Source organism: Haemorhous mexicanus, chromosome 9, assembly GCF_027477595.1.
Source record: "Haemorhous mexicanus isolate bHaeMex1 chromosome 9, bHaeMex1.pri, whole genome shotgun sequence".
NCBI classification, from domain to species: Eukaryota; Metazoa; Chordata; class Aves; order Passeriformes; family Fringillidae; genus Haemorhous; species Haemorhous mexicanus.
This window is the reverse complement of record NC_082349.1, coordinates 6,276,876-6,289,024: the sequence shown is the minus strand read 5'-3', so window position 1 is coordinate 6,289,024 and position 12,149 is coordinate 6,276,876. Positions and strand designations below refer to the sequence as shown.

Here is a 12,149-nt window from a genome sequence, read left to right as displayed (position 1 = left end):
AATGCTCTAAAGCAATAAAATCTTAATCAAAGCTTATTAGCCACCAATGAATATATTCCTAGGTCAAAGTGGCTCTCCTGCCTTTAGTTTCTATTTTGGTCTAATGAATTTTAAAAGAAAAAAGCCAATTGCCCTAAGACACCTCCATGGGAAACCAGCCTTTGTTGTTTTTAGTGCTCACTGAAATCTGTCACATAGATGGATCCACACAGCTGTGCTCAATTTGTGACCAGCATCATGGTGAAGCCTCAAACTGGTTTCTAGTGCAACACAAAACATCAAAGTGTTCCTGCTCTTAGGAATCACTGGAAGTGGTCACTGTAAGCCCTGCTCTGCAACATTTTTTGCCTACAGCCAACTTCAGGACAGGTTTAAAGTGTTGGCTAGAAATTAACTGATGTACGTTGCCATTTATTTATTCCCAGAAAAAAAGGCTAAGGTTGACTTTTAGTGTTGCCAGCCCTTATGATTTTGGCTACAAACTAATGGAGAGCTGCTCTTCTTTATCCTCTCACAGACAAAAAAACAAGAAATCCAATCATTACCTTGGAAGGTTACATGTCTCTTTATTAGCAACCAAGTGGCTGTGTTCACTGGCATGCTGTTTCCACATCCCATTCTCTCTCACAACAGTGTGAGAAAGAAGTCTGAATTTGGGAAAGAATTTCCTTTTCTGCTGTCAGTCACCCCAGTTAACCATGAAACCTGGTCACACTGATGCAACTTATATTTCAAACTATACCTTAAGACACATTTGCAAATTCAACTTGTTATGAACCTGTGTATTCTCTATATTACAACTTCTGGGCAGTTCTAGCAATAAAAACATCTTTTAATATGCTTCATTTTTAAAGCCAAAAGTGTAATTTCCTATATTTGTCTTATGCTATTTAGAACCAGTAACAATTTAAATGTGACAGTTTAACTGTTTCATCATCATCCAGTAACAAACATTCTTTAATTAGGCAGAAGGGGTGAAACCACTCCTCTGTATTTCTACACTTACCCCTGAGAGGTGCTACTAATGTGCAACATAACTTCTTCTCAAAAGCATTAATACCTTGTGTATTTTTTTCCCAAAAAGTCTTAGAAAGAGCATTTAAGTTAAAAATATTCTAGTTCTCAAATTACACATCTAGGTCAATTTTCTATTATAAAAACTCACTCCTTTATGTGCTCTGTCATTGGAAAATAAATACTGTTTTCTTTTTCAGAAATTAATTTCCATTCTGAGCCAGATTTCTACCAAGCAATGGAATTTTTTAGAGCCAATGTGTACTGTCCTAAGGATAAAGCTCATAAAGGAAACAAGGCCGTGACCTTAGAGACTCTTATATAAATGCTGTTCTAAAAGAGAGATTTATCAGAAGCAGAAAACAGAGTATGAGCAATTAACATAAGTGCTAATAAACATTGCAAGCAAGCGATAGTTACCAATTTAGATCTATAATCCATGAGAGAGATGAAGGCTTTGCTGTGAGTATATGAATCAAGAGAGTGGTCACACTGTTGAACCTGCGATGTAGAAGCAAAAGGATTACAATGATTATGATAAAGATGAATAATAAGAATATTGGGTAAGGGAATAATGGGTAGGCAGGTTAGGCTGGGAACACAGTGCTGTGTAAGGTCTGAGCTTCCTCCACTGAAGGTAAAGAGGAAAGTCCTGTAGTGTACAAAGAGAACAGAAACAGTGCTTGAGTTAGATATTAAGATAACACCAAACATTTGAAGCCATCAGTTTAAAGTTTATTAAAGGAAGATTATCATGACTAATCTAAAATTAAAGTTCCGGATAAATCTCACAAGTGGACAGAAAACCTTGGATAGGAACCATTACACATTTCCTGAAGAAAGGCAGCAGAGCAAACGGAACCAAGAAGCAGCTGAAATCCCTCTGTACACAAGGGTGTTTTGCACAAAGCCTGGATCAAAGTCTACCATGCTGCAAAGATAACTGCAATAGGACATCTGCAACTTATAGCACATCTACACAAAAATATCTGACATAAAGTAAAAATTATTCCAGATTTAGAGCAGAAAAACATAACAGAAGATAGTTGTCTTTCTCATGGCTAATACAGTGTAAAGGCCAAGTTTGTGTCTGGTGCATTTTCTCTCCAGTAAGCCAGGGTACATTTGTCATCCTGACCTACGTTATCTTGCCTTGTGGAGACAGCCAAAACACCTGGGCACACTCGGACCTTACGGAAATAACATGCTGCAGCCACCTACTCCAGGCCGGAATTTGGATCAAACACAAATCCTTTCCCAGGATCCACACAATTGACAATCACCTCGCTTGGCAACGCGACAGCAGCTTGGTCTTGCTCAAAGTATTGCACATTTTTCGGTTATATTTCCTCCTGCTCTCACAGCCCTGCCCTCTGCAACAGCTGCTCCCTGTGACAGCCTCTGGCTCACTCTTCAGTACTGTCCAGAACTTGACTTTGGGGTGTCATCTAAATGCCACTCAACTGACAGATCTAGAACAAAAACAATTCAACTCTCTACCCAGAAAGTCTATGTTTATGACTTTTAAAATGTGAGCTCTTCATCTTGAGGGCTTCATCTTTAATAAAATTAATTTATTAGTGAGTCCAGAAGTCTTTGTGAGAAGATGCTTGTAGTGGATTTGTTCTGGAACTTACATGCTACAAAAAAGTTCAATATATGCATAACAACTAAAGGATGAAAACCTTAAGCAATGTCAGTGGTTATTTATTTTCATTCCCATTTAGATTTGGGAACATAGGCTTTAAAAACAGCTTTTAAAGGATTTTTAAGAACTTGCTGGATGTGGAACATGAGTCAAGAAACAGCAGGTACCACTTTTTTGCCATCTTACTTTACAACATTTGGTGCGACTGTTAAAAAGATTTCCTCGAGTCAAACATCAAACCATGCCTCTCCCATTTCCTGCACAACATTCAATACCCTCAAAGTCCATTTTAGAGCTAGAATAAAATTCTCAGGAAGGAGGAATTAGTCCCTCTAGTATTACAACAAAAACAAACAAAAAAACCCTTAAAGAAATATGTTTCCACTTTTTCTCTTCTATGGGTGTTAAGTGTTTGCCACTCTCTTACTATCACATGGTTCCACGTCTGTTGGCAAGCACACCACTCCAGAAAATACACAGAAAAATAGGTAATAATAAAAAATTCTCCCCTGGAAAAGGGGACCCACTAACTGAACCCAGCTCAGCTCTCTCCCAAAGGATGCAAGGAAGAGGGGATTTTTATCTTCCCTATGCCCTAAAGAGAGGATGCAGAGATTTCCACAACTCCCTGAATATTCTGTTGAATTTAGGAATCCTGGAGTCAGACAATTTCTAGGTCTACAGAACTGCAAGCTGAGGCTGACCCAAATCCAGCCCTGTCCCAGAGAACAGTGCACACAGATGAGGTTGAGGGCTGTTACAAAACTCACCAACTTCAAAGCCCTTCCTTCCTGTCACAAACACTGCAGCGATGGCCAGAACAACAGAAATCCGGAATTCAGCCCCGTCCTCATCGGATCTCCAGCCCTGCAGCTCTGCCTCTCTTTCTCAGGAAGGAACTGGCAATGGTGAAGAACTTCCTCACACCTCACTGAATACACTGAAAGAGCAGTGACATGAAAGCACCCAGAGCAACACACGAGATGAATCTGTACCAGCTCTGCTACAAGACACGTGTGAGTCCCTGCTGATCCTTCCCCAGCCGGAAGGCAGGGCACAGCTATGTTCTGCCCTGGGATTCAGCCCTCCATGGAGAAAGCCATGGGGGTGGAAGATAAGGGAAGTTCAGGCACATGATGGCACCCACCCTATCTGAAGCTAGAGTGAGGCCATATGCAGGTTCAGGTAGACACCCCTCCACCAATGAGCAGGAGACAGTTACAGATTTTTCTGCACCACTGGGTCTAAAACCTTTCACTTATAGGTAAAAACAAGCTGCTGTCCTCACCAAATCAAGTGACCAGAAACTGGAATTGTCTTGTAGAAACCACCTGCAAACCAGAATCACATAGAGACAGGACCAGCTCAGGATGCCTCTGCAGTGCAGAAGTCTAATTTGATGCCTTTTAATGCTCCTCTTCCAAGCAGAAAATCTGTGATGAATAAGTTAATTCATTTCTCTATGCTATGATGTTCTCCCATGCTGCAAAGTAAGCCACCTGCTAACTGGGATTAGAACAAGCACCCTCACACATCCCATTTTTTAATAAGCTAATACTTCCAAACATAAATCCTATTGCTTATTTCAAATATCAAACACTACTGTGCTAAGCTAAGCACACATTTCCAGGAGCTCACTAAATATGCAGAACCTGAAGCACAAGATACATTTTTACAGCAAAAAGCATACCTGAAATGACCAGTTCAGAACATTTCTCAGCATTAGCCATTGAGAACTGCCTCAAAAAACCTTACTTCTTCAGCCCAACCAGTAACACTAAATACTGGGGGGCAAAGTGGACATGAGAGCCCTTCCCTGGCACTACAATCAACCAGCATGATGCAAGAACCTGAACAGTGATGCTGTGACCTGCACATTTTAATCTGGAGCTGCATGAAAACATATGAAAATGAAGGCAGGAAAAACCACCTCTGAACTACGCAGCTAACATGACTACCACACAACAACCATCATGTTAACAAATATAAATGCATTGCTTTGCTGCACACAAGAACTACTGCTATTAAAACCTAAAGCTGATAAGTCTTCTCACTTTGTCACCTGAAAATATATTTGGTCTGCAAAGAGGGCATCATGATTTTGTCAAAATTGCAAAGGAAGCTTGATTTTAATTTGGTTTGTCTCTCTTCTGACTTACACTATCAATTGTTCTGATAAAACTGTCCTGAAGACAGTAAAGTCCCAGTAAATGCATATACAACCACCTCCAGGATAGCAAGCACAAATAACAGGAAAGAAAAGCCTTTTAGTTACATACTTCCATACAGCAGTGTATGGATTCAATTTTGTACCCTCTAGAATGCAATACCAGTGCTCCCATGATCTGAGTACAGTTACAAACACAGAGATCAAAATTATAGTTCCAGTGACATTTTTTACCTTTGGAGGAGGAAAAGAAAAAACATTCACAAGAGAATGTTATTTGAACCCAGAGCTAATCCAGGCAACTCTGAAGCCCTGCAAACTATTATTTGCACAACTGAGAGTGCAGCACTGGGTGAGGAATAAGTGATGAGAGACAAAGCAGGAGAAGTCAAATCCAGATCTGCCACCAAAGAATGTCACAGAAACATGTTCGGAGACCACGGTTTTATATTGTCTCTGGACAGGATAATGGGAAAATCCAGGTTAAAACTACTTCCCCCTGGTATGGGTTTTTTTTTTCTTTTTTGACAAGTTACACTTAGATCAACGTGATGCACTGCACAAGCCCACAAGCTTGTAAGAAGAAAAGGACGGCGTGGAGACAAAACCTTGGGAGGCAGAAAAGGTGGAGCCACTGGTGCCGGGGCTGGCGATGCCGCTGCGGTCCCACCGGCTGATGTTACCGCGCACACCAACGGCACTGCCGGGCTGCGGGCGAGCGCCGAGAAAACAGCGGGCAAAACCAACGCGTCGTCCCAGAATGCGTGGCAAATATATATATATATATATATACCACATGCGTTTTGCACAGCATAAACTGTACAAACTGGAGAGTTTATACTTTTTATGAACTAAATAAGAAGATGGATCCGTTTGGTTTGGTGCGGTGGGCTCGCTGCCCGGGGCTATACGGGCACGGTGGGTACGGGCAAGTCCGCTCCTCCGGCTCGGGCGGGCAGCAGCGGGTCCCAGCCCTGCCCGAGCAGCCACGACGACAGCGGGTGCCGCGTTCCCCGGCAGTGCTCCATCGCCCAGCAGTTGGGTGGCTGTCACCTGGTCCCCCTCCCCGAGCCGGGCACGGCCCGGGTGACGGGAACGGGCGGGTTACGCACCAGCTGGAGAACAGCCGGGAAGGCCCCGCTCTCCTGCCTCCCCCCTCCCGCGAGGCTGAGGGTATTTTAGAGATAAGGCAATATTATATCCCCTCTCATTGCTGGGAAATGTTTATTTTAGAGATGGAACTGCTGTTGCCCTCTCCGCCCCGCCGCTCCCGAGGGCTGCCCGTTACACCACACCTCGGGGCACGGAGCTCACCCGCCGGCCACCTCCGGCTTCCCGTCCCGCGGAGCCCGGGGGCAGCCCCGCCGCTCGGGGCGAGGAGGGCAGGAGGAGTTTGTGGGTCCCGGTGGGGACGTGAGGCGCGGAACACCGCCAGCCCCCTCCCCGCCACCTTCGAGGGGAAGCAGCCCCGACGGCGCGGGAGGAGCCCCCTCAGAGGAGCCGCGGCTCTTACCTTCGGCGGAGGAGCGGCGGCGCCGAGCCGAACCGAGCCGGGACGAGCCGAAGCAAACCGAGCCCAGCAGAGCCGAACTGAACTGAAGCGAGCCGAGCCGAGCGGTCCCGCGCCCGCTGCTCGCGTGGCGGGAGCCGCCCCCCCGCCGGTACCTGGGGCGGCCCCGGAGGCGGAGCGCGGCGGGGCGGGGCGGGGGCCCTCGGGGAGCGCGGGAATGGGAATCGCCTCAGGCGCTCCTGGAGCCTCCGCGGGCTGCGAGAACGTCCTAAGTTTGGGTACGACCCAAACTTGCCATTCTTACCGCGCTTTCCGCACGGGCTGGCATTCTTATCAGTAGCACTGTTAACTCTGAAGCCTAGTGATGGCCGATGTGGCATCAGGCGCTACATTTCTACTGGTGAGGAGACAGAAATTGAGGCAGGGGCTGCGATCTAAGTCGTTCACATGAAGAAGGTCTGATGAAGAGGTTGTGGTGGACCCTCTTAGCTTTGAAACCCCTTAGACCCCAGAGAGACTTGACTGTGGTCTGTTCCTCTCCAGGAAACCAAAATTGCCTTTAGACATGATGCCCTAGACAGAATTAACAAAATACTGGGTTTTTAAAAACATGTTAAACATTATGTGTGACATAACTAAGATGCTTCCCTAACAACCGGCAAAGATGGCAGGATTTAACCTAGTGCCTCAGCACAAACACAAGGTCTTGTGGAGAGAGGCTCCTTGTGAGGGGAGGCCAGAGCAGGAGGTGCTTAAAGGTACTGGATTTGCAGGGTTTCTTCTTCAGGCAGTACCTCTGAACTCATACCCCTAAAACTTGGGGGTGCAGACATCTTTTCACCCTGCTATGGCCTCCAGAGCGCTGCTGCTTTCTTCCCAGTCTCATTGTGCCTTTTGTTTGATGTGCAGCATTTTGACTCGGCTTGACACTGCCCACGCAGCACAGGAATAATTTTGTCCACTTTTAAAAGCTTTTTGCACATCTGGTGATCTTCAGCATCTGATCCTCAGCTCTGATCTTTGGACTGGCTCGTAGGTCAACCAGCCCTTGGAGCAGCTTAAGCCTTATAACACTTCACTCACTTTAGAGGAGTCTGACAATTGATTTATTGCTACATTTTGTCCAGGGCAGTTGACTAGTTACCAGTGTCATGGGAATGTAGAAAGCCAGGAAGCACAGTAGTACTGTATGACTAGCATATAGCTAAGGTGAACATTTTAGGAACAATCAGAGGAGAGATGCTGAGCAGCTTTAATGAGCACCTCTTCTCTCTGCAGATCAGAGATGCCTTATAGCTTCTCCATTTACCCAAGTCAGAGCTATCTGCCAGGTGGCCCAGGGGACAATTCTACCCAACATCAGAGTCATTTTCTACCCTTGTCTAGAATGAAAATGTGTATTTGCCACCAAAACCCCAGCTAAAATTACTGTTATATAAACCAGGCCCTGATTTAAGCCTTAAGCAAAATAACAGCTTTGTGTAGGCACCTAGAAATAATCAACAGTGTAACAAAATCCCAAACCCATTACAACAAGTATTTTAAAGACAGCCTAGCAGGCTTGACACCTAAAAAAGTCTTTCCAGCTCCTTGCAATCCTCTTGTTGCTCTGGGATAGCTGATCTCTGTTAAAACCCGACTTCCCATCAACCCAGCATGGGTAGAGCCCTTTTCTCAGTCTGCTTGATTGATTGATGCTCAGTCTAGAAAATCATTGTGATCCCACAGCCCTATAAAGCACCAACACAGAGTGCAAATGGTCATGGGCACATACCTGCGCCTTTGATGCAAAGGACACACCATGGCTGAGGCTCACTTGGGCATCTGGCAGTGATCACCTGATTTCACACCCCAAATCCACAGGCACAAGTGCAGAGCCACTGTTCAATCCTAATTTCCAAAGGTTTTTTTAGATTTCATGCCACCCTTGAAATGCCAGTGCTTACCTACAAGCCGTTTCTTAGTCAGGGATAACCAAAAGAAGGCATGCACCCAGGTAATTAGGAGACAGGAGAATATGCAGTGATTTGCTGTCTATCACCTTGTTTAGACATGTTTCTATAATTTATGGAGTGAATAATTTCTGCTCTCCTAGTGCACTTTCCTGCCAGGTTTTAATGTTATATGGTCATGAATTGCTGATACCACTTCCAGTGGGGGAGGTCTTTGTTATTTTAGATTTATAGATGGGGAAATAAGGAAACAGGAAAGAACTCCCACAAACACACGGAGGTGGAAGAGCAGATGCTGTGCTTTATCTTGTTTTCTGACATGTGGATCTATCTCATTCTCTCCCAGCAGTCAGGAGAGCACATTTACCAAGCACAGCATACATACTCTACTGCTCTCTCAACATTTTAAATTCAAAACACTCCATCCTCTCACAGTGCAATTGATCTGAGGAAACAAATTTAATCTTGTCTAAAAAGGGAATTTTAAAAAATTAATTTATCAATTTATGTATTGATTTATTTATTCTTAAAGCAAGAGCAGCACCAAAACAGTTTAATCAGCTGTTGTCCAGGAGAGCCAGGTAAAAACAGGACACCCACAAACAAAATCCTCCTTGTCTGAATAGGCAGCACTCACCCAGGTTCTTCTCCACTTCAGTGTGGAATAAAGAGCATGTAAGGCCCATGCTGTGTCCCCAGGATGTGTGCGAGTTTCATTCCCTTTAACAGGGCTAATGCATCCAAATCCTCACAAATGGCTCTTTGAACACTGTTCATAATATCAGAAACAGCACAATAAAGTGACATCCAAATTTGACTGTGCTGTCAGTGCAGCTTATTTTATGCACAGCATGTTATGTTGTGACCTGAAGCACTCTCAAAAAGCAGGGAGCACATCTGCAGTTCTTATCAATTAATATTTCTGTAGCACATCTACCCATTTCATGCTGTGCATGTGCAAAATGGTCCAAAAATGAGTGTATACTAGCAAATAAACTCTAATCAGCCAGTTACCTGCAGCCTTAGCCAAACGCAGTCCACACACTCCTGCCCCTTCAGCTTTGCTCCAGCTCCTCCCTTGCCCTGACTTGGAGTGGTAACAATGGGATCATGACCTTTGGAGAGGGTGGAAACTCTAGAAGTTGGCTCCCCTTCACTCCCCACATCACAGCAGAGGCATGGGAATGGAGGAGGAGATTCCTGTGTTGGCTGGAGGAAAACAGAACACGGGAGCAGCACCCACCCACTTGAGATTCCATGCCCAGGTTGTACCCTGCCTGCTCCCCCCACCCTGCCTGCTCCCACATCCTGGCTGCTCCCTGCACTTTTCCTGATGCTGTGCCCCGTGCTGGGATGAGAGCCAGCCAGGGCTGGTGTGTGACAGCCTCTCTTACTGGTCTGAGTCAGAAGCTGGAATGCTGTAAGCACAGGTCAGCCAGTCCCTGCTTCCTGCACAGTTGTGAGCAGAGCAGTTTTGGGTGTCTTTTTTTTTTTTTTTTTTTGTCCATAATCAAAGGAACTTACTGCAGATTTCACCATCACAAAATGGTGCCATGACATTTTTCACAGCTTGGCGATCACTCAAGCTTTGGTCTCTGTTGCCACTGCCTGTGACAGGTCACAGGGGCTGGCTGGCACTTGTCAGTGAAGATTCCTCCTCCTTGAATGGTACTGACGTGGTGGCACCAGATTGGTGCTGTAGTGGCAGGAGTGGTGCTCCCTGGACAATGGCAGGCCTGGGAACTGTGCACAGCCACACCTTACTCTAGACAAACTTTGAGGGGAAAAGCAAACTGAGATTATTTGACTAACTGCTTAACAAATCAGCACCTGTTTCTTCGAGGAGGAAAGGGGGAATGGGTTAATATGCCAAATAGTTTTGAGACAAAGTGACTTCTAACATTTAGACAGACCTTCATTATTGTTTCCTGGTTTCCTCCAGGCAGCAACCTTCCCTCTCCAGTCAGTGCCAAAGACAACTTACACAGCTGTCTGGAAAGGGGATGCAACCTCTTAGAGAAACTTCATCTTTGGCTTTGCTGTCTGTGAAATGAGCATGGATTTGCAGTGACTTTCCTTTTTCATCCCACTCTCTGGAGAGAGCTCTATTCAGAGTAATTCCATCTTTATTGCTTTCTGAATCTCTATCCTCAAGCCTCAAGTTTAGAGCCACCTGTAGCCACTGTTGTCAAGGAATAGCCCTGGAGTGGTTCTCCTGGCTAGGCAAACCCAAGCAGGCATAATACCAGGCCAGCTGCAAATAAATATCACAGCATAACAGAAATGCAAATACCTCTCCTCTTGCCAAAAGTTAAGAGAAGTTTCATCACCGCCAATGGTATATGACCTCATATTCATAGGGGTTTAATAATATTTCACTGCAGAGCTATTTATTACAGGAGCTCTAAAGGAGCTCTGAGTGATTGAAGCTCATTAGCAGTTTGATGCAGGCTAGACACTGTGGCAGGCAGACTGCCACGGGGACAAAAGTGTGTTTGAAGTAGATGACTCCTAAACTCAGCATGCCAGGATGACAGATGGGACACTCTGGCCATGCAGGCATTCTTGGTTGTTGCAGTTTTGTTCCCTGCTGCTTAACATGGCAGAGGAGAGGTTTCCCAAGTCTCCAGCTGAAACTTCTTAAAGCCTGTCCAGCCTCGGGTGCACAAAGCAACCTCTGCTCCCAGGCAGCCAGATGGGAGCTGCAATCTAGGCACTCCCTAATTAACTTTGGGATTTTTTTCCTCTGTACGTTGTTTCTGGAAGAAAGGGAACTGACAGCGTGTTTATTTACAAGAGACTAATTCAGCCTGGCAGTTTGCTGGGTCTGTACTAAGAATTTTGAAGTGTCTTGGGGTTTTTTATCACCATAGAAGGAGGAAAAGCTGAGAATCCAAGGGGATTTCTAAATGCATCTGAAGACCTGATCATGTAAGTTACTGCAAGTCACACACAGATGGGCAGCACAAGAAACAAAGCTGATGGGGGCAAACTAAGCTGAGGTCTTGGTTACTGAGCAGTGCTGCAGTGTATCATTAACTTTAAACAGAGCTTCCGCAAACACTGACCTGCAAGCCTCTAAGCCCTGGGGACTTGTTTTTGTATAAAGTAACAAAACATAACAAAAAGCAACTGCTGGGTGGATCACTCTGCCCAGAAGAAAGTGCCAACCATCTGTACCATCCTATCAAGATCATGAAGAAGGATGTAAAGGAGATAGTAACAAAAATATCCAGGTATAAAACTAACAGGTAGAAAAGAGAAAAATACTTTAGCAACTTAACATCAAAAGTAGGTTTGCCCTGCAATCCAGAGATGTGAAAACAGCTTTTACACAAGTTAACCAGCTGTCCCTAGAAATCAAACTGTGAAAGCACATAAATCATATTCTGCTGAGACCCCAGCTAGACACCAAGCAGGCCAGGAGGTGCCAAGCTTCATCCTGCTACAGTGGACAAACGCGTGGTCTAGAAAAGAGCAAATGGAAGAGAGGGTGGGGAAGCAGTACCAGCTCACCATGTCTGAACATACAGAGGGTAGAAAGGATTAGAGACAAAGGAGGCAGCTGAAGAACAAAGGAAAAGGGTCATGAAATAAGTTCTTCCTTCCAAAGTACCAAGTCTGGAAGGCATGAAGTGCTAGGGAGAGGAGATGTGTCAGGGAAGATGTGAAGGAGCATAATTTTGAATCAGGGTGGTCTTAAATGTAAAGAATGAAGCATATTGTACCTGTCACTGAAGGGAGATGTCTGTGGATGAAGAACTTTCTAAAAATTTCTTGAGGCCTCATTGCTTCAGGCATCAGAGCATTTTGCAAAGAAAGGGACACTTCATGTGAATCCCATAGGCTGCAGCTTCA

General features: G+C 45.0%; 1 protein-coding gene across 2 annotated transcripts in view; it reads right to left on the bottom strand.

Moving 5' to 3' along the window:
• The window catches only part of RAB3B (RAB3B, member RAS oncogene family), a 50,708-nt gene extending 44,205 nt beyond the window's left edge, over positions 1–6,503 (bottom strand). Inside the window, exons 1-2 of one of the 2 annotated variants that reach the window (XM_059853831.1) lie at positions 6,343–6,489; positions 1,435–1,515 (exon numbers count right to left, since the gene is read on the bottom strand). In XM_059853831.1, the coding sequence (XP_059709814.1) occupies positions 1,435–1,455 (21 nt within the window). In that variant the 5' untranslated portion in view covers positions 1,456–1,515; positions 6,343–6,489. Of the gene's footprint in view, positions 1–1,434; positions 1,516–6,342 lie in introns of both variants that reach the window. The other variant, XM_059853832.1, reaches the window with a different exon arrangement.
• Between the last annotated feature and the right edge of the window lie 5,646 nt (positions 6,504–12,149).